The sequence below is a fragment of the Hyaena hyaena genome, unplaced genomic scaffold (genome assembly GCF_003009895.1).
Source record: "Hyaena hyaena isolate Hyena2069 unplaced genomic scaffold, ASM300989v1 scaffold_367, whole genome shotgun sequence".
Classification (NCBI taxonomy): domain Eukaryota; kingdom Metazoa; phylum Chordata; class Mammalia; order Carnivora; family Hyaenidae; genus Hyaena; species Hyaena hyaena.
Window position 1 is genome coordinate 1650258 of NW_024081002.1, and position 24307 is coordinate 1674564.

Consider the following 24307-nt stretch of genomic DNA (forward strand, 5'->3'; position numbering starts at 1 on the left):
TTGTTTCTTTGGTAAAGAACTACTTCAGCTAGTTGACACTCTTGCGCATGGGTAGTCCTTTCATCCTGCAGGGTCAGATTTGCGAGTCAGCCAGTGTAATGCTGTTCATGAGTTGATTTTATTGTTGCCTTTCAAATCATTGGGGAAATGTCATAAATTAAAAATTAGGATCCCCATGTTGAGATCTGTGAAAGACCTTGGATTGGAGATTATCTGTCGAGTAGTTTTTAATTTTTTCTCCTTGTAAAACTCTCCCTTCACATTGGGATGGTTGTTGCAAGGATGAGTCCCGAGCAAACGTCTAAGCTGATCTGGTCTAGTGGGCGAGGGACTCTTAGAGTCAAAGGAGAAGCGGGACTGGTTGGGGGTGCCCTTCTGTTCCGCGGAGAAGGAGCTGGATCTCCTGACGACCAGTCTGGTATTCGTTACCGGCCTGTACTTACTTTAGGTTAGACAAAGTACGTATACACTAGTGCCTTTATTTGTAGTTGTTTCTGTGGAATTCAAGTTTTAAGAGATCTTAGTATAAATTTAACCTCCTCTTTAATGCCAGAAACCTGTCATTCCCTGGTCTTCACTTTAGCTGTTGTTCATATTACACATTATTAAAAAGTACTTGCTGTATTTGAGACGCTTCAATTATTATTTGCTCTCTGAGCCAGAATCTGTTTCCTTGTATTTGCTAGCCATTAATCCAACTCTGTCCTCTGATTCTCTATAAAGTTTAGTCCTTTTATCCAGACACAGCCTTTCAGAAATTAGAGGGTAATTTGTGTTTTAATTCAGTGTAGATTATTTGAGTGCTGACCCTCAGACTTTTCCTCCTAGGAGTGGTCTATGCTCTCTCCTTATCCTTAATAGAGCTTATTGACACTGTTTTACTCCCTTATCTCTGGGTGTGACCACCTTTCCTGGGTGATAGTAACCTGGCTATTCAACTGTATGATTAATACCTTTATTTACTTGTCCAGAGTCAGTGGGAGAAGAAACAGGTCAGCAGAAATCAGAAGTTCATATTTGCCTTTTTTTTTTTTTTTACATCAGATTTCTCCCCTTTATCACCCCATCTTTTTATCTGTGGCACACCCTCCCAAACTCTCTTTCACAAAGTGGAAAGTAACTTTGTTCCCCTTGACTCCCTCTAATTACTAGTTAGCAGATCCCAGTTTCTGGTTCTCTCGCTTACGAGCTGTTGCGCAGTCTGCCCGTGCCCTTCCTGGTTCGTCTCTCTTCGCAAGATCTGGCGGGCCGGTACATGTGCTTTCTCCTGAATTGTATTTATTTATTTATTAAAAAAAAGATTTTTTTTTTTTTTTTAACAGAGAGAGACAGAGCATGAGCAGGGAAGGGGCAGAGAGAGAGGGAGACACAGGATCTGAAGCAGGCTCCAGGCTCTGGGCTGTCAGCACAGAGCCCAATGCGGGGCTCGAACCCACAGACTGGGAGAGCATGACCTGAGCTGAAGTCGGACGCCCAACTGACTGAGCCACCCAGGCGCCCCTCCTGAATTGTATTTAAAGCTCCTTGATTATTTTTCTTTCTTCACATATAATAGATTCTCCTCCTCAGAATTCCTCCTTTTATCGGCACTTCCCACTTAGAGCCAGAGGAAGGTGGGCACCCCTGGGGCTCTGTTCGTTACACTGAAGGAAAAGAACTTGGAATTCAGAGTTAAGATCTTCATGGAAGTAGTAGCATTTGGAATTGACCCAGAAGGGTGGGTACGATTTTGGCCAAGAGACGGAGAAGTGGGTATTGCAGTGCTCTGAGAATAGCATGGGCAAAGAAATCCAACAAGGAAGCCCATGGTGTATGTGGAGAATAGGTCACTTTGGCCATAGCAGGCAGGGTGTATGTTGAAGTTTGCCCTCAGCCAGGTCTTTTTTACATGAACTCTTTTTTTTTTTTTTTAAAGTTTGTTTGTTTGTTTGTTTAAGTAATATCTACACCCAGCGTGGGCTGGAGTTCACAGCCCTGAGATCAAGATCTGCATGCTCTTCTGATTGAGCCAGCTAGGCACTCCACATGAACTCTTTTAAAGCCAATTTTCCATGATGTAATTAGCACATTGTTTTTTATCGAATGTAGTACAGAATTTTAAATCTATTTTGTATTCTGTCTTAATAATTTTAACTCTTCATTCTGATGAGAATCTTTTACAGTCTTTTAAAATTTCTTAAAAATATTTATGTTGAGAGAGAGAGACAGTGCAAGTCGCGGAGGGACAGAGAGAGAGGAGATTCCAGGCAGGCTCCATGCTGTCAGGCTATCAGCACAGTGTCTGATGTGGGGCTTGAACTCAAGAAACTGTGAGATCACCACCTGAGTGGAGGTCAAGAGTCGGACACTTAACTGACTGAGCCACCCAAGCGCCCCCCACTTAAAAAACATTTTTTTTTTTAATGGAATCTTCTACAATCTTGACTCTGACACCATGGATTAGCCATCAACATAGCAGCTTGGTGTCATTTTTAAATGTATTAATAATGTATCTCCTCATGAAAACTTCAGTAAAATGTCCAATATGCCACTATTTTGATCTAATAAAAAATGACATTTGATCTATTAAAAACTGTAGTTTCTTATGTTAAGGTGCTGTGGGTGAGAATGATCATAATAACCCTGATAATGAAAGAAAATCCGTTTGACTCACCATTCTTCCTCCATTTTCCTTTCTTTGCCACTAACCATTGGTTTAAAAATCCATTCTGTGTATCACTAGGAATCATTTTGGAGCTTTCTGTGTTTTGTCGAGGGTGTGGGTATGGTGGAGAATTAAATAATTGAGTAGCTGTATCAGGAAGTGGGTTTGAAGACTGGAAAAAAGTATTTTGGCAAAAGGAGTGTAAGAACTCACAAGGAAAAAATGGCTTATTTTCCTTTTTATCTTCAATGTCCTGAGTTGATTATTTCTTGTTCACTGTCAAGTGACAGATTTTAAAACCTACTTTTATTGTAGTTGAACTTGTCAGTAATCATACCGATCCATAGAAACTAGGTATTTTGAATATTCATTATCTCTCAGCTACTTATATTTCCCTGTACTGTGCCACTATTCAGTCTATGATCCTTTATGTCATGCAGCCATGACGTAGGTCTCATTTCTCTTCCTCATACAAAAGCTTAGAACTGTATTCAGTTACTTAAAATAATAAATTTTTGGAGGACTTAAAAAAAAATAACAATTTTGAATGAAGGGTAGCAGTGTTTGAAAAAAATCACTTTGATAGTAGTTAGGAGGTCTTTTTAAAAAAATTTTTTTTAATGTCTTTATTTTATTTTGAGAGACAGAGACAGAGAGCAAGAGAGGGAGGGGCAGAGAGAGAGGGAGACATAGAATCTGAAGCAGGCTCCAGGCTCTGAGCTGTCAGCACAGAGCCCGCCGTGGGGCTCGAACCCATGGACTGTGAGATCATGACCTGAGCCGAAGTCGGACACCCAACTGACTGAGCCATCCAGGTGCCCCAGTAGTTAGGAGGTCTTTAAGGACATTTTAACATTTAATTTCCTTATCCAAAATTAGAAAAAAAAACAGAGAGCAACCTCTAAACTTAAAACATTTTGTGTAAGAACACAACCATTTAAAGTTACACCTTATTATTTTATATACATATTTATTTATGGTTTATACTTAGAAGCTTGAATGTAGTCTACAGTTTAAAGCAAAACATATTGCAGTTTACATAGGAGTGAACACTTGAGAAGACCGGTCCCTGGTCAGCAATAACCAGTTTATATTTGGGAGTCTTGAGGCTTTTGTAGAATTGTTTCCAGTGAGCTTATAAAGAGGTCCGAGAGAAGTACCTCGTAATCATTCATGGGAACAAAGCCGAAGGTTTTCTTTTACTGACATTATCATAAAGTCAGTAAAGAAGCTGGTCTTGGTTAATCTACAGTGGAGGAAACTTTCAAAGTTAAGACTGTTTTACTGCTAAAATCTATTAGAGTTTTCCTTTATATATTCTTTATTCATTTTTTCCAGATTCTTTTCCCTGGTGTTCCGCCTCCATCTTCCCCCTCTTTAATCCATTCCCTTTATACAGCACAAACTACAACCCTGTATGGCCCCATATTACATGTAGCTTTTGGCCACCCTCATCTGTTTGCTGTAGCTCCTCTCCTTTCTCTGCCTGGAATATTCTCTCTTCTGCTGATTGCGATTCAGATTTTTCCTTTAGAGACCAACTTAAATGCTGTTCGTTTTTCCACAGAGATATTCCTGCTAGTCTTTGCCAGAAATGACTCTTCTTCATTCTTTACCTGTAGCTCTTCTAAGACCCAAACCCTGCCTCTAAATTGTTTAGGGAAGAACAAAAATATTTTAGTGAACATGTCAGTATATACATTTCCCTACATACAGCTTAAAGAGTTTCAGTTAATAATTATTTTACAAAATGGAATCAATATACGTAAAGTATAGTGTAATAAATACTAATATATTTAAATGGAAGAAAATCATTTTTTAGGGATATACTTGATTAAAAAAATTTTTTTTTTTTAAATGTTTTATTTATTTCTAGGAGAGAGAGAGAGAGACAGCGTGAGCAGGGGAGGGTTAGAGAGAGAGGGAGTCACAGACTGAAACAGGCTCCAGGCTCTGAGCTGGCAGTCAGCACAGAGCCCGACGCGGGGCTCGAACCCACGAACCGCGAGATCATGACCCGAGCGAAAGTCGGACGCTTAACCAACTACGCCACCCGGGCGCCCCTGATTAAAAATTTTTAATAGAACAAAGTAATATGTATAGCCTTGAAATCTCTTAAAATTGCATTTCTGTCTCAAGTATTTCTTTTCCCATTGCCTTCAGGATTGATTTTGTTTATGGCTTTTAAAGCTCATGAAAAAGGAAGTAATGATAAAACTAGCCTTTTAGTTATGGAATGCCTTACGGTGGAACTGAATAGAATTTGGTTTGGTTATCCATGCTGTCAACTTGATTTGTAAATACTTGAAGTGAAAAAGTTGATTTGTAAAGTATAATATTAAAAACATCTAATTTCTTAACTGGTTTTAGTATGTGTAGAACATTATAATATAAATTAATGTTGGATATTAATGTTGAGTATTAATTATATATTAATGATTTGTTTCCAGAACTTACCTTCTGGATCATCACGTGTGGGAGCCATTAAACTTACCTACATTTCAAAGGTAGTTTTTCGATATTGGTTCACAGTCATGCATGAATTAGCATTGCTCGGGATAAGAGTGTGACTAAGGGGTGGTTTTCCTTTTGTGTCATTTAGTGATGACGTTCAGGGTCACATCATGCTTAAGATGGTACCGCCACAATGTGTAGGAATGTCATTGATAGAATTAGGAAGAATATAGAGTTAATTGTAAGATGTGGCAAATTGCAAAAGTTAACATTAGCTTTTATGATTAGGTATATGAATACCAGAAAGAGGAAAAGCAGTTAGCAATTAAGTTCTGTCTTTGGGAAATCTGAGATCATGATCCGAGCCAAAGTCAGGCGCTTAACCAACTGAGCCACCCAGGCACCCCTGGAGAAGATTTTTTTCTAAGTCTGTCTTATATGAACCGTTTTCCAGCTTTTAATCCCATTACCTTTGAATTTTTGTTTCTTTATGTTTTATTTTGAAGAAAGTAAGAATCATCTTCATGATAAAAGAAGGATTTTTCCCTCATTTCACTTCATCTCTACTAATTTCTGTTACCTTGTTTGTTGATTTTTCTGGAATTTTTGCAATACTGTTTTCCTTTCCAAAAATTTAGATTGGGTATTTTCGGATATTTTTTCCCTTTATTATATTGGTGTGGGAACTGAGATAGAGATGTCGAAGAGCTAGGCCTGCGGGGTTTTTATACAAAGTAATGTGTGTTGATGGCTTAAGATATAAGATGTGAAAAGTAGCATTAAGTAACATGCGTGTGTATATTATTATGCACATATTGAGATTTGTTAGCAAAGTCCAGAGAAGACCAGTTTACAAGTGTGCTTGTAAAGACAGACACTCATAGAAAGAGTACTTTGTTATCAGTATCACAGTAGAGCTGTTCATTCTCACTGACAAAACAAAAAACAAAAAAAGAAACACACGTCAGCCCTTGGATGACAAAGATTACATATTTAAAGGGAAACATATTATTATTATGTATTTAATTAAAACTATATTATTTAATTTGTAGAAGACACATAATGTGTACATATACCTTAAGTGTTCCTGTAAATCAAGACATTTAAAAAGTGCTTCAGGGTCACTCGCAGGTTCAGTTCTATAGCGCTTCTTGTTAGGAAGCATAGGATTCCTTTGTAACGTAAGAGCCGGAGCCCCCACATGCTGGCCTGCAGCGTGCGTGTACTGTGATGTGAACACGCTGCCAAGCCTTCTTGTCTGTGCAGTGATGAGGAGTAGGCCGTTGAGGGAGAGATTGCCCATATGCTCCTGTCTTTTCAATCATTTGCTGTTGCCTGGTCTTTTTAAAAATAAAGTACTAACTAAGCAAATGGCCCCAACTGACCGGCTGCTTCCTAAATCTTCCTCTGCTCCTCTTTTAAAATAAAACCCTTTCTGGGCCGTTCTGTTGACTTTCATCTCTGCCCCGAAGTTTCAATTGTACAGTTTGTACTCTACTTCAGACATGCCACTTTTTTCCCAGAATTTATTCTTGGAACAGATTCCAGTGTGACTCAGAGCTGTGAATTTGTAGTTGAGATCAGTCAGGAACCCCAGACTAAGAATTCCTTTTGAAGGCACAAAACAGATGCTACAATGATATGTTCTGACACTGGGCAGTCAGGTGGTAATAGCCATGAATAGGCTTCCAGGAGAGCTACTTTATTTGAAGGAATCACAGTTACCAGGTCCTAGCTGCTTTCCTTCTGAAAGGAACTATGTGCTGCCTTTAGCAAAGGAACCCCACGATCCCAGGATATTCTACTGTGCGAGAGGGGATCCAGTGCCGTTTTGGGTTCCTCATTGCAGATTAATGCCTTTTGGATTTTTGGACTTTATTAAATACATAATCTCCCCCTTACCCACCATCATTTTCTCTTAAGGTTCACAGCTCATTTAGAAATAGGCAATCTGGGAAGAATTCAGAGTTTCTGTGGTTTATTACGAGGGTGTTTTAAAAATTACATTAAACTACAAGATGTTCTATGTGTTACATAAAACTTAATGGTTTACTTTCAACTTCTTCACATTTCCTTCAAATAAATGGAAGTTTGTTCAAAGACAGCATGGAAGTGTCATTTGTTTTGAACGTCTTACAGTTGGGGCCCATATTCTATGTTCAATTTGCAGTTCTTTTCCAGTAGCCTTTTAAGTTTAATTTTAGGCCTGAGTGCTAAATGCGTGGGATTACTGGGAAATCGTACTTGTGGAAGTTGACGCAGCGTTTAAGGTTGGTTACAGCCGTGTATGAGGAAATGAGTGACTCGTCTCTCTTTTTTGTTAGGTTAGCGATGCAACCAAGCTAAGGCCAAAGGCTGAGTTCTGCTTTGGTAAGTAGCCATATTTTATATGTTAATTCATGTAAGTTTGGCTAACATAATTACATCATGTTGTGAAAGAAAACCGTCCTGGGAAGCCACACAACACAAACCTATGGGCGAATGGGTTTATTCTAAGGCAAATTCCCCTGACGCCACCGTCCAGGTGAAGAAAGAAAACTTCTCCCCTGAAGCCTCTCTCCTGTGTCTCTCCCAGTGCCAGCCGCCTCCCTCTGCTCAAATGTAGGCACTGTCTAGGCGTTTATAGTGATGAGCGCCAGTGAGATTTCACGTAATTTCTCACTTTCTACCTTGTGTTATTCTATATTAAATGCATAAATAACAGGAAGGATTTGGTTTTCAGCTTGTGGGTAACGAGAACTTTAGTTTGAGGGGAGAGGTAGTTGAGGGTGTCTGATTCACTTGTTCAGCAAACATTTAGGGATTAATGTCTTGGCACTGGGCTGTGAGAGTTCTAAGAAGCAGTTGCTGCCCTTAAGAACCTCACAGGCTGGTTGCCTCCCAGACAGACACCCCACCTGGTGCGATCCTTGCATTTCTTACAGTCAACAGATGATGGTGTGTACAGTTTATTAAAGAAGCACAAAGGACGAGCTTCAGATCCTTACTGGGGATCTTGGGAATCGGGAAGCCACACTGGGTGAGGAGACACTTGAGTTGGTGGCCAGCTAAACCTTGGTCATCCTCTGTCATTGGGAAGAGAAGGGAGAGGGATCACAGGGCCAGAGGCACGCAGGGGAGAAGAGTGTGGTGTGTGCAGCCAGCTGAAATCCTCGGTGAGGCTGGCGGGAATGGTGAGAGACCGGAAAGTGAGAGGCCAGGCGGAAGTCCGGGCATAACATGTTGACAAGGGGTGTGTGTGTGGGGGGGGGTGGGTGTGTGTGTGTGTGTGTGTGGAAACGAGAGGTGAGAAATTAGAGAGCATCTAGAAAGCTGACATAGGTGAAGGATGTTTTTTGTGTGGATAGGAGAGTTTTGATACAGGTAGATTAGTTCAGTGGCTTCCGAACGACCATCCTTATCTACGGGCCTGAATCTGGGCGGTGGCGGGGGGAGAGAGAGGAAGACAAACAATACTGGGAGGAAACGTGCAGGGACTCGGTGACAGGATATGTGGGAAGAGAAAGTTATCAGGTGGGTGTGCTTCAAGTAAGGGAATGAGGACTCGAGAGCTGGGTTGGGTAAGGCATTTGGTGAGGAATTTGAAGTGGTGGGGAAACATCCAAATGGACATGTTCCAGTGGCGGCAACTGAGGATGGATGGAGCCTGAAGATCAAGAATGGAGAAATTTGGAGCTGGTCAAAATAGTGGGTGGTAGTTGAAGCCTGGAGAGTTGATGTGCTCTCAGAGTCGGTGAATGGACACTAGTGCTAGAAGGGACAAAATTCAGAGTGGCCAACTGGCATCAAAAAGGACCATTAATGTAAAATACTTCTTGAGGTAGAAATGACATCAGAGTTCTTTGTTCTCTTTTGCTTGAAAAGCGGAGCCTGCTTCTTGAGGCATTGTGTTAGGGATAAGATCTGGTGGCGGTCACATACATCCAGTAGGAGACTAGGGTATGAGCAGGATGTAATAGCTGTTCAGAGAATCCTCTATAAGGCTTCTATCGCCACTAAGAAACCAAAAGAAACATTTATGTGCTTACTAGAAACTTATAAATAGGAAAATGCCTCAGTGCCTTGTGAGTGAAAAGCTAGTGGGAGCAAGTCAAGTAACAGAGAACTTTGTTTTGGAATGTATAACACATATTCTCTTGACAAGTCTTTTTTTTTTTTTCCTTTTTTAATAGTTTATTGTCAAGTTGGTTTTCGTATAATACCCAGTGGTCATTCCCACAAGTGCCCTCCTCCACGCCCATCACCCCCCTTCCCCTCCCCCCACCCCCATCAGTCCTTAGTTTGTTCTCAACATTCAACCCTCATGGTTTGCCTCCCTCCCTCTGGACAAGTCTTTTTAATGTAAAACCTTTAACCTACAGCTTGAGGGAATAATACTATATAGTAATATATGTAACATTCAGTTATTGGAGTATTTAGAATGGGTGATTTTAGTTGGAGTCGAAGATTAAGATTATTTGTTGGTCTGCCAATAGTTTGTTGGTCCATACCATAGGGGCAATAGAGAAGAGATTCATAAAATGCTTGTCTTCAGAGAGGACGGCCCAGCTTCCTAAAATGGAACCACAGCTTCCATTCAGAATGGCAGTATAAAGTTTCTTCCACCTTTATTTCATCTCCGATTGTTCAAAAACAAGTGAGAACAAGAAACACTCAAACCATCTTTGGTGAAACTGGCAGGCGTCTAACCCACAGTGTACACAGATGGGAAGTGGATGGAGGAATTCCATTCTGGAATAACCATTCCAGTAGAGAAGAGGCCAGTGAGGAGCTGCCGCCACCCCACCTTCAGAGAGACTTAGGTTCTGGGCACTGCTGTCTGGGGATGCAGTGGAGAGGAGGGCCAAAACCAGAGACTACATTTGGATGTCTGTGTCAGGGACCGCCTCTTAGTCCCTGCTGCCATCCAGCTTAGCCAGGCAGCTGCCCTTCCACCACCCCCACAAGAAATGGCATGTGTGCTACCTTCAGAAATAGAATCAGTGAGGGGCTCCTGGCTGGCTCAGCTGGAGGAGCATGTGACTCTGGATCTCGGGGTCGTGAGCTTGATCGAGCTCCATGATGGGTGGAGAGATTACTTAAATAAAAACTTAAAAAAAAAAAAATCAGTGTGACTCTGTGCTTGAAAAGGGGAGAGACGAGGCATGAAACTGAAAGTAAGTGGACTAAGTGAAAATCTGTGCATGGAATGCACCTCTTCTCCTGTGTCCAGTCCCAGAGCACGAGGCAGCCAGCTGTATTGGGGTGGGTGTGCATCCCCTAGAGAAGAGAGCCAGAGGTGCTGACATCTGGGCATTTCCACTAGAAGAGCTTGCCATGCAGGGAAGTCCAGCAGTTAGTAACCCTACATACCTTTCAGAGAGCTTCCAGTTAGTTTTTTTAGTACCTTGTTTTTAAATACGAATAGACAGGCCGGGATTACATGACATTTGAGGAGTGAGCCCCATCAGTTAGGAAAAGGAACACAAGACAATGCAAAACTCAGAAGAAAAAGTCAAAAACTCTAAAAGCCAAACAAAGACAAAGACAGATGAGAGGAGAGAAATAAGAAAATTAAAGGTTCCTTGAAGAAAGTCTGCCATCTGCTTAAGAGAAGGAGAGGATGGAGAAAGAATAGAGGGAATAGAGAAAACTGGCCAATAAGGTAAGAAAGTGTCTCGTGACCATTTGTTCCATATTCGAGCCATAACCAGTTGATTGTAGGTGTGAGATGATTTTTGTTTGCAGCCAAGCTAATGTTTGTGCTTCAGCCTTTATGATGGTAAAGATTTGAAGTGAAGTAGAAAAGTACTCAACCTGGAAAGGTAGGAGAACATAAGCCTCCCGTGGGTGGAGTCATCCTGTCATGTGGAACACTGGATTCAAAAGCATGGCAACTGGCAGGTTTTGTACACTTTATTTTTCTTCAAAGATTTTTCCATACTTTCTCTGTCCCCCCCGCCCCCCTCCCCCCCGCAACATTGATTGTTACTGTGTGCTTCTCAGTAATTTGCCCTACGTTTTCCATACTGTTTCCTTACTGGAAGTCTCCAGATGATGAAGATGACGTTGTCTGTTCTGTCCCAGGCACTGTGCTTCTTCCTTTACATATATCACCTCCAACCCTTTGAGGAGTGGATGGGTTGCATCCATTTCCTTGATGAAGAAAATGGGGCTCATAGAGATTACAAACGTTTTGCAGGATATTATTGCTAGTTAATGGCATGGGCTGGTCAGGTCTGAGTGACTCCAGGCTCTGATTCCAACCTCCCACTTCCCCCCCCCCCCATCATATCATTATGCCTCTTCCTGCCATGAAATAATACAGCACATGAGTTTTTATTTGGCCTGCAATTTCTGCTGAGAACCTTTTTAGAGGTTATTTGCCTCTTTTCTTTTTTTTTAAAAAAAAAAGTCCTTATATAAATTTTATTCATTCAAAACTAGATGTATTAAGCACTTACTTTGTATCAGGTGTAGTGTAGTACTAAGTGCTTCGATTCTCAGACTCTTCAGATGGTCTCCACAGATGCCCAGAACAGCATTGAGGGGAGAAACCATTGGGAGGGGGCCCAGCCTCAGCCGGAGGTGGAACAAGGTTGTGAAAAGAGTCTCGGCCGATTGTTAGAAATTAAAAATAAAAGCCACGTGTTGATGTATGTAGTATTGTGCTACTCTTTATCTTAATTTATGCTTATGGCATTGATAATTTCTCTAGTCTCTAGTAAGATATAAAAGAACTGATTGACAGTGTTTTAAGTTTCTTTAGTTTCCAGACTAGTTGTCTGACAGCATTTCACAAGGTGCTCTTTGACTTTCTTGCTCAGATCCTCATCTCCATTCAAGGAAGCTCTGCTTTAGTGTCATGGTCTCAGGTCCAACTTCAAAGTCCTGTGCATTTGAGAAATAACGTTTTTCCTTGAGGGTTTTCATTTCCCCCTTTCCTTAGTCATATCCAACTGAGTGCTGGTAGGTCATTTGATATATATATTTTTAAGTTTGTTTATTTTGAGAGAGAGAGAGGGAGAGAGTAGGAAAGAGAGAGTGGGAAGGAGGGAGAGAGGGGGAGAGAGAGAGAGCGAGAGAGAGCGAGCGAGCGAGAGTGCGCGCAGGGAAGGGGCAGAGAGAGAGTATCCCAAGCAGGCTCCACGCCCAAAGTGGGATCTCTTGAACCGTGAGGTTGTGACCTCAGCCAGAATCAGGAGTTGGATGCTCAACCGACTGAGCCACCCAGGGACCTCTAAAGGTGTTTATTTTTATAATCTTGAGTTGGGGAGATTTTCTAAATTTGTGAAAGCTCAAATCATTATAGGAAAAGGAAAAGATAGAATATTTTTCTGTTTGATAAAAGATACCATGGACAAAGTGATGAGGTAAATGACAGGCTGGGAAAAATACTTGAAATAAAACAGAAATGATTAATATGAAAGCTCTTAGAAGATAATACAAAATAAATGAACACTGAAGAGAAATATAGATAAAACTCACAAAATAAATTCTATTGGCCAAGAAACATAGAAACTAATTTGTCTCAATAATGAGATAAATTCACATTTAAACAAGATATAATCATTCACCATTTGGGAGGTCAGAGATTACTGTATCTGTCGGGGTCCAGTCGGGAAGACACTCTGCACTAGGTATTTCAAACCTGAGGTATTTGTTGCAGGGGATTGCCTACCCAAGTGTTGGAAGGCTGAAAGTGCAAAGGGAATGCTGAGGAAACCCAGAAATTAGAAACGCCCAAAGCAGTTACCACCTACACGCTGCAGAGACGAAAGGGGAAGAGGTAGTATTACCAGAAGCCAGGACGTTGGAGGACTGGAAGAGGGGCCCCGATGGCACTGGTGCTGGGTATCTGAGGAGACCGCACGGCTGGTCGGGAGTGGCCGCATAGCCTGGAGCAGTAGTCGCTGGTGCTGTGCTTCTGCGGGACAGGGAGGTGGGCAGTCGTGGGAACCTGCAGGAGCGTGCTCCCAGTCTCTCATCCGTACCTCCCTTAGCAGAACAGAACATGGCCCGAGCTGGCAAGGGGCTCTAGGGAGCATTGTTTGCAGACTCAGGCTCCCGTGTCACAGAGCTGCCTCTATCGAGCACAGGAGCTGAGAACCAGGAAGGGTGCCGAGCACTGGGTAAAACAGGTCTTCACTGTTGATAGGAATGTAAATGGGTTCAACATTATAGGGAGACAAGTTGCCAATATCTGTAAACATTTCATTTAATTTTAATTTTTTTATTTTGAGCAACACGCACAAGTTTATTAAAGTATAAGATTAGAAAGGAAGAATAGTAGGGAAACTATATTTACAGAGCAGGGACCTTCGAAAGTGAACGCCTCTGTATCTGTAAAAATTTTAAAGGTGAATTCCCGTTGACCCAACACATTTATCCTATAAAACTGGTAGCCCAAGTATGGAGAGAGATATGTACATGATATTTCATTGGGATATTTTATGTAATTTCAAAAATTGGAAATAGCCTGAATGCTCATCATTAGGGGATTAGCTAAATGTATTGTGATATTTCCATTTAATGAAAAACATGGCCATTAAAAATAAGAGTTTTACCTTTGTTATAGAGTGATAAAAGCTTTATTACATATGATCTAGCATTTTGAAAATCCGAGAGTCACAGTATTGAACCTAGTGTGGTTTTTCAGAAGGTGGCTGCAAACATAAATTTAGATGTAATAAGTGCAAAATTTCATGTATGTTATTTTTTTCTCTCAACAGTTATGAATGCAGGGATGAGGAAGTATTTCCTACAAGCTAATGATCAGCAGGACCTAGTAGAATGGGTAAATGTGTTGAACAAAGCTATAAAAATCACAGTAAGTATTTGTTTTGTTTTACCTTTGAAAATATACCTGCTGAGTCTCCAGTTTACCAACAGGTTGCATCCTCAAAGGTTATTTAAAAGGGATGTGTTCATAATGTGAATACATTTTTTTGTGCAAGGTGGTTATCAGCCCTTAAAACCAGCCTGTAAGTGCCATTTTAACCCATTATGTACCTAATGGGGTATATATTAGTGTGGCTTTTAACCACTGCACCAGAATGTTTCTAGGGGAAAATGCACGTTGAGGATGTTTTCTCTTCCCGAGTAGGATAAGGGGCTTCCTGCCACCAACCCCGCTACTAGGCGTCGGCCTTCCTGTCTTCCAGGCCCTGACTGGGCTCGACACTGGGTAGGGTAGAATTTGACGCTAGGAGCAGGAAGCGGAGGTGAGGCCGTGGAAGTGAGGCACAGGGAGGGGTAGGGAGTGGATCTGAAGAGCCTGGGCAGCCAGAGGGTCCTGGCCACACGGCCCCTCGGGAGCTTGTCTCACCCACTTTTCTCCTTGAGTTCAGGGCTGGCTCCCCTTGCAACTGCGTCTCTGGGGCTACAGCTTCCTGCTTGCAACCTGGGTTTCTTTTTCTGGCTTTCTGTCCCTGAAGGTTTTACCTAAATCATCTGGAACAGTGAGCTTAGAAGGATTGAGTAACTTTTACCGGTTTCATCGCTGATAAGCTGTGGAGCCGTGAGCCAGACCCAGGCTGCTTGACTCTGGAGCTCGACCCTGGAGCACAGGGCCCTGAAAAAAGAGCCCTGTCCTACTCTTTTGTTCGTAAAGCAAAAACCAGACTTTTCTGAGAAAGATTACTACTGAGGACGATAAGCAGGTAGATAGCTTCTGCGCCCTGATTCTACCTCTCCTTGCTTTTCCCCTCCTTACACGTACAGAAACACACAGAGAGGCGTACATGGAAAGGCTCTGAAGGAGTTCCTGTGTGAGGTTGGTTTGAGTCGAAGTGTGTTTTTACTAAAGTATGGTTACCAGTTTACTGACCCTAAACGACTTACTCTCGAAAACCATATGCTCTGAAAGTCAGCATATGTTATAGTCACTTGTTAGTTTCCATCTAAAATGAATGAGTCCATATTTATATCACAACACAGTAAAGAGTTAATATAACTAAAGCTGCTCTCGGAGTTAAGTCGGATTTTTTGTCTTGCACCAGACAGCTTGTTGCCACATGACAGAAAACACCCACGCGCTGCTTCTGATCTGTACACGAAGCAGAAGTTAATTTTAGGTCCGTGCAGTTTCAGGAAAGCAATTTTTTGAACTGATTCAGAAGTACATGTTCTTAAAAAGGTCTTAATTAATAGCTTTTAACTCTTAATATATATATTTCTGAGGTGAAATTTTCTTTAGAAAGACAGTATCTAGTCACTTTACTAAATTAGTTCATTTCTTACAATTTACAGTAATTCCCAGCACCGGATTCTGAGTGCTTCTAGAGAAAAAGTAGTGAATAGTCTCAGGGTTTTTTACCATTTTTGGGGGCTCTTGAATCAATGTCTCTAGCTGATTAATGGTGTGAAACCATCTTAACGCAGATGACACTGTTAAGCTTATTCAAATGCAAGAGAAGCTGATTAGGGCTGGATAATGTTCCAAAGTATAAAGGCATTTGTGGTCTTGCAGTTTTATTTTACACGTTGAAATTTTTAGGTTTTAAGCTAAATCAGTTGGTATTCATGCTTTTATAATTCTTCTTTTGTAATTCATATTTAGAAAATATGAATCCATAGAAAATCTAGAAATCCTTAGTTTGTCAACAGATTGAATATAACTATAGGAAAGTGAATGTAGACTTGATAGCACTTACTAAAAATCAATTTTATATAAGCATTTAACTTCTAGGATAGCAATGAAAGAATTTCCCATGCTTACATAAGATTTATTTTTTTTTCTTTAAAGAGTCTTGTCAGTTTTAATATCTTTTGCGTGTTACACATGTAAATGTATTTGGGTGTGGAATCTCTAATTTGTCATACATTCCTGTGGAAATTGCTGATGTTTAATGTAGATTTCTTTATAGAATTAAAGTTTACATTTTAGTGTATGTGTTGTTTACGTTTCTGTAGAATTTCTCCAAATGGCATTTTGGTCAGCTGTGTAATTTAGTGGTCTGCTGAATACAACGTGATATATAAATTTTTAGAAATTCATAATTAGGGATTGGAAGCACATGGCTTCAGAATAGGGGGTGGTTAGGGAATAGTGGTAAGGGAATGGTGATTATTTAACTGTTTCCTAATTATAGTACCTCATCTCAATGGACTATCCTCTGACACCGTGGTCTGTGGCTTTTAGAACTTTCCTCACATCTATGTGAATATTTATTGGTGGCAGCTTTTTAAACAAATTTTCCCCCTTATTTGAAAACAAAAAGAGAGTTGGTAATGGAGGAACCAACCCTGAAGGGAGTATCAGTGAATAGAGTTGGGAAAATCAAATTTTAAAGTATACTTTCAACTGACCATTTATAATAAGTAATAACAGTACAAGTATGGTGGCCTCTGGTCCCTTGTTGTTGAAGGAGTGTCCAGGATGTGTATGGTGAGTTCCTAAACAGAAACCCACTATCTTTTAAAATAGTGTCTTTTCCCCACCATAGATTGTACTTTAAAAATCAATACTAGAGTTTAATTTAAAATTAGTGTTTTTGAAAGTGGCCAGAACTCCACTTTTTTTTTTGGACAGCTGGGAGCAAGGAGAATAAGCTGAGTATAGGACTTAGGTCCTAGCAAAATGATAAATTTGCCGCAAAGTGCAAGGCTTTCTACTTTATCCTAGTGGTTTGCAGCTGGCAGGTCATGTATAGAGCCCTGAGAAGGCTCTAAGTACCCAGGAGTTTGTGTTTAAATGTTTTAGGTTCTAGTCAGCAAGCCCTGTTTTTTTTCCTCCATTTTGTTCGTCTCTTCTTTCTCTGACTGCCTTTTCTTTTCTACTGTTAGGAACACAGGCAAACGCCTCCTAAAAATACATGCAGATTCCTCACAGAATACAGCCACTATATGAAGGATAGAAAGCAAGAGAGAGCAGGGAAAAGTCAGGGGCAAGGAAACCAAGCACATTTAGTGTCTTTGACACTTGCTGCCTGCCTAGTGAGATCATTTTTCTGATTCTCATTAAATCGTTGGCTGATTTTTTTTTTTTTGGTCTTGAAAGTATGTTTATTCTAATGGCTGGATTTAGACTAACTTTCATTCAAAATTTTTAAGAGAGTTACTGTATTCATGGGTATTTTGCTTGTACTTTTCTTGTTCTTGGGGAATGATTACAGTTTAGATTATTTTTTTAATTGATAAAATGTTATATTAGTTTCAGGTGTATAACATATTGAAAATTCTACACATAACAGAGTTCTCACCACACAATTTAGATAATTTTTATTGTAAAGGGCAATTCTAAGTTAATTATTGAACTCTAACATTAAAATTATGCCATATTTAGCATTTTATTTTATTATAAGGACAAATTAGAAGCAGCTTAATAGCAGAGAGAAGGATTTTTTTATTTAATGTTTTTATTTATTTCTGAGAGAGACAGCATGAGCAGGGGAGGGTCAGAAAGAGAGGGAGACACAGAATCTGAAGCAGGCTCCAGGCTCTGTGCTGACTGACAGCACAGAGCCCGACATGGGGCTCAAACCCACGAACCGCGAGATCATGACCTGAGCCAAAGTCAGATGTTCAACTGACTGAGCCACCCAGGCGCACCAGAGAAAGATTTTTAATATACTATCATTTCTGGAAGAAAAATGGAAAAAGTATAAATATCACTGTATTTTTGGGTGATATTAAAGATTTTTCTTAGGAGATGCCCATGTGTGATTGACTAAACTGTCAACTCCTTAAAAGAAGGACTCACTTCATGTGGGTCACCTCTTTGTACATTTCAGCTAACACAGTTGAACAGGTAATTTTCTCTCTGGTTTAAAATTCTCTCATTGCTGTTTTCTGTTCTTAATGGGATAACTTGGCCCCGTTCCCTCAGTCATAAGTAAAATGCACGCTGCTGAGCATCATGGACTTGCTGTAGACTGTTTCTGGGTAGTGTCCCCTGTAGTCCTTTCACCATCTTGACCGGTCATTGGGTGGATCCTGTCAAGCAAAATTCTAGCTAGTCCCTGTTGCCTTTAAAAAGCTCTGCAAAAAGTGCAGCCTCTTAGATTTCGGGGCGCATTCCTTAGCAGGATTCATTTCTCTCCCTTTCCTGTTTTCCTCACTTTTGTTTCTGACCTGCATTGTAGTGTAAATATGGAGGAGAGGGCCCGAAGCCTGGACAGGAAGCCCTGTGGGGACGCTCTCCTGGGGAGAGAGGGAGGGAGGGGTGGGGGGGAGTTGCTGAAAGTCACCCAGGAGACACCTCGTGTATGTCCTAAGTTATGTGGGCGGGGATCTGCTACAGCCCAGCTTAGACTCACATGGACCGCAGGTGCCCACTTTTCATAAAGCCTCGTTCGCAGACGCCCCTGCCTCCCTGCTTCTCCCGGACCTGGTGGGAGAGGGCAGGCCGGCAGCAGGGCCCCCAGGGTGGCTTCTGCAGCAGCTGCCTCAGAAACCACTGGTGTTCCTGCCGACCGTGTGGCCGTGTGCACAGCACTGCGGCTTGAGCAAGTCTGCGTTTCTGGGGGTGCGGCCTGGGCATCTGAAGGTTTTAATGTTCCTGCCTGATGCTTCATGAATGTTAAAGCCTGAGAAAGCACACTGCTTTGGAATCGTATCAGTACATGGTTTGGGTCTTTGACTGCAGGGTGAATGGTGTCCCCTGGAGCTGTGCCCCTTCCTGTTAACGTGGACTAACTGTGAGGCAGGCAAGTTAGTTGATTTTAAATGTGTTTACACCACCACTGCGGTGCTGGTTGGAAGTACTTGTAATGTTTCTGAAACACTGCAGGATCCCCAAATGCCCTTTCAAATCATTGGAGAGAGATTAACTGTCATGCCCAACATTACATCAGTGCTGAGCATATTTTATTACATTTTATCCAAAGTCAAAAAAGTGTGTAATTCAAAGACAGGCTACCTGCAACAGTCTATGGACAGAAATGCTGTGGCCCCAAGTACCTTGTTTCCTGATTAGGCCACATTAGAAAAGCTAAAATGTATGTTAAACATTTGTGGTACCTTTGATTCTTTGATTCCATGTTAGTGATGTATTTGTGAGTGATTTATCATTGACACAAGTGTTGGAATTTCTTGGGGCACCTGGGTGGCTCAGTCGATTGGACGTCCGACTTCGGCTTAGGTCATGATCTTGTGGTTCTTGGGTTCGAGCCCCACATCGGGCTTTGTGCTGACAGCTCAGAGCCTGGAGCCTGTTTCAAATTCCATGTCTCCTTCTCTCTCTGACCCTCCCCTGCTCACGCTGTCTCTCTCTCTCTCTCTCTCTCTCTCTCTCTCTCAGAAATAAATTAAAAAAAAAATTTTTTTTTTTAAAAACAAGTGTTGGAATTTCTTATCAAAATTTCTAATTTTTTTTTAATGTTTTATTTATTTCTAGGAGAGAGAGAGACAGCATGAGCAGGGGAGGGTCAGAGAGAGGGAATCACAGACTGAAACAGGCTCCAGGCTCTGAGCTGGCAGTCAGCACAGAGCCCGAAGCAGGGCAAGAACCCACGAACCGCAAGATCATGACCTAAGCGAAAGTCGGACGCTTAACCGACTAAGCCACCCAGGCGCCCCATTTCTTATCAAAATTTCTAATAAGCTTTAAATTATTTTGAACATTTTGATTTTTAATTTCTGTTGAGTATCATGTTCTTTTTTTCCTGCTGATTTTGGAATCATCCACTGAGTCAGTCTTTGAACATTTACTGAATACTGTTTTCAGTGGTAGACTGTCCTGGCACCAGTCGTGATGCATTTGCCGCGATCTCTGTCCTCAGGGGTCCCGCAGAATCACAGGTGGCAGTGGAGGACTGGGAGTGAGAACGGCTCGGAGCTATGGTGTGGTGTCAAATGCTCTAATAAATGGAGAACACAGTAGAGTGGCTGTGTGTAGGAGAGAGTTTCAGACTTCAGTAGAACATAGTACAATCAGACCCTAAACCTATGTTTCTAAACCTGTGTTTCTCTGAGCCTCGGTTTTTTTCTCACTGCTACCATGGAGGCGCAGGCCCTGTGCCTGGGGTTGATCAGAGGATGAAGTGGGAAAATGTATGAAATAGAACCTGCCCAAGTAGACCCTCAGGAAACAATGGCTGTATTATCAAGTATTACTGTATCAGAAGAGTGAGTGTGAGAACTTAAAGGGGCATACACCTGTTATACATAATTTTTATAAATGTCAATTTATAAAATTATAAATTTTATAAGTGTCAATTATATATAAGCAGAAATTAGTTGGATATTCTGTGATAAAAGAGGGTCTCCTATAAAATGCTGGTTGCGAAATGATTCATTTACATATCATTTTAGGTACCAAAGCAGTCAGACTCACAGCCTCATTCAGATAACCTAAGTCGCCAGAGTGAATGTGGGAAGAAGCAAGTGTCTTACAGAACGGACATCGTTGGGGGCGTGCCCATCATTACCCCAACTCAGGTGATACATCAGTTATTCTGTGTGTGGTGGTTTACCTACTGCGTAGTGATTTTTATGTTGTTCGTCTTTACTGAATTAATATAGCAGTCAGTTAATTAAAAAAACTTCGTATCTGTTTATTTCAAAAGTATGTGTGGATCAAAACATTTGGCAATCACATACAACACTTAACACTTTTCATGTTTTCTTTGAGCCTTCTTTTTTTTGTTTTTTAATTTTTTTTAGTGTTTTTATTTATTTTTGAGAGAGACAGAGACAGAGATGGAGACAGAGTGCCAACAGGGGAGGGGCAGAGAAAGAGGGAGACACAAAATCCAAAGCAGGCTACAGGCTCTGAGCTGTCAGCACAGAGCCTGACACAGGGTTCGAACTCACAAACAGGGAGATTGTGACCTGAGCTGAAGTCGGACGTTTAACCGAGTGAGCCACCCAGGCACCCCTCTCTGAGCCTTTCTTCTGTGTACTTTTGTCTCCAGAAATGGAGATCCTTTGTAAATAACTTTTTTCACCTACATCTCAAGCATTTTCTAAGACATTAAGAATTGTTCTACATCAATTTTAATCACTGGGTAGTCATTTTGCCTTGAATTTACAATAGTTTACAAATGGGCTGTTTTTGGGCAGAGTTCCTTTTCCTTTTGTAAACAACATGAGTGGGAAAAACCCACGCTTCCTCTCACACGCCTGCCACAGTCACAATGCTGCTGACACCAGAGGTGTGGTTCCCCCCCACACCAAGCAGTTCTGTGACACTGGCTTCGTGGCCTGCAGTTTAACTGAATTCTGACAGTCAGCCTGGATCTCACAGGTTATGGGCCTCATACCCTCCCCATCCTTCCAGACGCAAGTCAGAAGTCCAGGTTGTTACCTCTGCTTCTGACTGATGGGCTGTAAATGGAAGGTTTTATGACCTTATCTCCAGATTTGATTGATTTTTGAGAGCAGCTCGCAGAACAGGGGCAAACAGGTTATTTACTGTTTACCAGCTTATTATAAAAGGAGATGATAAAGGATGTGGATGAGCATCCTGACGGAAGAGATAGGAAGGGCGTGAACCTTCTGGGACTCTCCCAGCACCTCCATGTGTTCAGCAGCCCAGAAGCTCTGTGAACCCTGAACTTCTGGGATTGTTTTTACAGGTGTATTTAGTTTGAGAGAGAGACAAGAGAGAGCACATGAGAATGGAGGAGTGACAGAGAGAGGAGAGAGAGAATCCCATCAGGCTTTGCATTGTTAGTGGGATGCTTAGCCAGGTGCCCCTCTGGCTGCTTTCATTTTGTGCAGAATTAAGATTTGGTTGTGTTTTAATTTTAGTGCAGATTATTCAGTAGGTTGTAAGATCCCATAGCAGCTGCCATATTAAAAAGATCCCAAAGAATTTTTTTTTACTTTGTCATTTTGTAATGTAGCTTTTTAAATTATAAAGAAGTATTTACTCATGAGAAAAGCATTTAATTGCTATATTATGAAGAAAATGACCAATCTCACTTGGTTGATTAGTTTATTCAGTATTGCGTTAGCAGCAGTTAAGTGCTGGAATTACAGACTTTAAGTACATAATCAGTGTTCTTGACCTGTCTAAATGTCTGATGGATTGAAAATTCCTCAAGATAAGACTTGACTATTAGTTTTTCTCTTGAAAATTAGGAGTTCTTGAAAAACAAATAACACATTTGGTTGATTAATGGGATTCTAGATTATAACATGTCACACATTATAAATAAACAGGAAGCCAGTGCTTTGGGGAGCACGAAAACATGAGTATAGTTAGATCATTTTTTAAAAGCCTGGACTTGGCCCGTGAAAAAACAAAGAACAAAACCCTGCAGAATTTTTAGATTCTAAGCAAGGAGAAAATCTTCTGGCAAAAGAGTTTTTAGACTTGCAGTCCATAAAAGGAAAAACTGATAAATTGATCCATATTGAAATTGAAAATGCTTGCTCCGTGAAAGACCCTGGTCAGAGGATGCAGGGGAGAGCTGCGCACAGGGAAGCGGTATCTGCAAACCACATAGCCGACAGGGACTTGTGCCCAGGACATGCAGACAAAGAACTATCAGAACTCAGCAGTGGAAAAATAACCCAATTAGCAAAGGGGCAGAATTCACGAACAGAGACTTCACCAAAAGATAGAAGATACACAGGTGGCAAAGAAGCACTAGAAGGGCTGCTCACTGTCATCTCATTGTCACTTGGCAAGAAATGCAAAGATTGCAGTGAGATGTCCCCGCACACCTGTCAGAATGACTCTGATAATTAATAACACACGCGTTGGCAAGGCCGAGGAGAAACTGCATCACTCGTACATTGCTGCCGGGAATGCAAAACAGTACAGCCCCTCTGAAAACCGGTGTTTTGTTGAAGTGCACTCATGATTACCGTCCAGCCCTGCACGAGCGCTCCTGGGCTGGGCTCCTGGAGAGCTGCGGCCTTACATGTACACAGGTCTGTATGGGAACGTTCAGAGCAGGTTTATTCTGAACGGCCCACAACTGGGAATGACTCACATGCCCTTTAACAGGTGAAGAGTTAAATAGCCGATGGTACATCTAGACCTTATGTGGTACTCAGGGATGGGCCAGTGACAACAGGGAGTGGCCTGCATGAGCCTCCACAGAATGAGGCAGAGTGTAAAAAACCTGATCTCAAAAGGTCACCTGCTATAGGATCCATTTCTATTATACTGTCTAAGTGTCAAAGTAATGAGGACGAAGAACCAGTTAGGGGCTGCCAAGAGATTGGGCATAGGGACTCTAAAAGGGTAGCCCAGGGGCAGCTGGGTGGCTCAATTGGTTGGGATGCCGACTTCGGCTCAGGTCATGATCTCATGGTTCGTGGGTTTGAGCCCTGCATCAGGCTCTGTTCTGACAGCTAGCTCAGAGCCTGGAGCCTGTTTCAGATTCTGTGTCTTCCTCTCTTTCTGACCCTCCCCTTCTCACGCTGTCTCTCTCTCTCAGAAATAAATAAAACGTTAAAAAAAATTTTTTTTTTAATAAAATAAAAGGGTAGCCCAAGGGAGCCTCACAACGGTGCTGTGTGTTGTGGTTTTACACAATGCTGCATGGGACAGGAATGCACAGAATGACCCACACATGAAGACAAATGAGTGTGTGTAAAATGGGGAACATCTGAATATGGCTTGTAGGATGTTCCCATGTCAGGTTTTTTTTTTAAATGTTTTTATTTTATTTCTAGGAGAGAGAGAGAGACAGTGTGAGCAGGGGAGGGTCAGAGAGAGAGGGAGACACAGACTCTGAAACAGGCTCCAGGCTCTGAGCTGGCAGTCAGCACAGAGCCCGACGCGGGGCCCGAACCCACGAACCGTGAGATCATGACCTAAGCGAAAGTCGGATGCCTAACCAACTAAGCCACCCAGGCGCCCCAATTTTGTCTCAGTTTTATCAGTGGTCAAATAGCTAGAGGCCATTTCTCCTCTCTTTCCCAAGGATATAATGAAAAGCAAATAAGAGCTAGATTGGAAATAATACCTCAGGGCAATTTAGACTTTAGTTTTTAATTTTTTTTTTTTTTGCCTCTTCAGCTGTATAACTGGNACAGGCTCCAGGCTCTGAGCTGGCAGTCAGCACAGAGCCCGACTCGGGGCTCGAACCCATGAACCGCGAGATCATGACCTAAGCGAAAGTCGGACGCTTAACCGACTAAGCCACCCAGGCGCCCCCCCATGTCAGTTTTGAAATGTGCTCTGGTTACTATAGTTATACAGTTTCCCTGTTGGGGGAACTGGTTGAAAGGGACATAGGAAGGACTTCCTGCACATTTTTCTTTTACAACTTCCTGTATATTATTATAATTACTTCAAAATAAGTTAACCCCCCCATTCCCCCCCAC

At 41.6% G+C, this 24307-nt stretch overlaps 1 protein-coding gene across 6 annotated transcripts in view; it reads left to right on the forward strand.

Annotated features, from left to right (window-relative positions):
* PLEKHA1 (pleckstrin homology domain containing A1) overlaps positions 1–24307 on the forward strand; it is a 59147-nt gene that overhangs the window by 18039 nt on the left and 16801 nt on the right. For 5 of the 6 annotated variants that reach the window (XR_005531467.1, XM_039250463.1, XM_039250462.1 and 2 more), the window contains exons 3-6: positions 5095–5151; positions 7423–7468; positions 13810–13907; positions 20333–20458. Coding sequence is in view for 5 of the 6 variants with exons in the window: in XM_039250463.1 (XP_039106394.1) it covers positions 5095–5151; positions 7423–7468; positions 13810–13907; positions 20333–20458 (327 nt within the window). In the remaining variant the exon portion in view is untranslated. The remainder of the gene's footprint in view (positions 1–5094; positions 5152–7422; positions 7469–13809; positions 13908–20332; positions 20459–24307) is intronic. The other variant, XM_039250464.1, reaches the window with a different exon arrangement.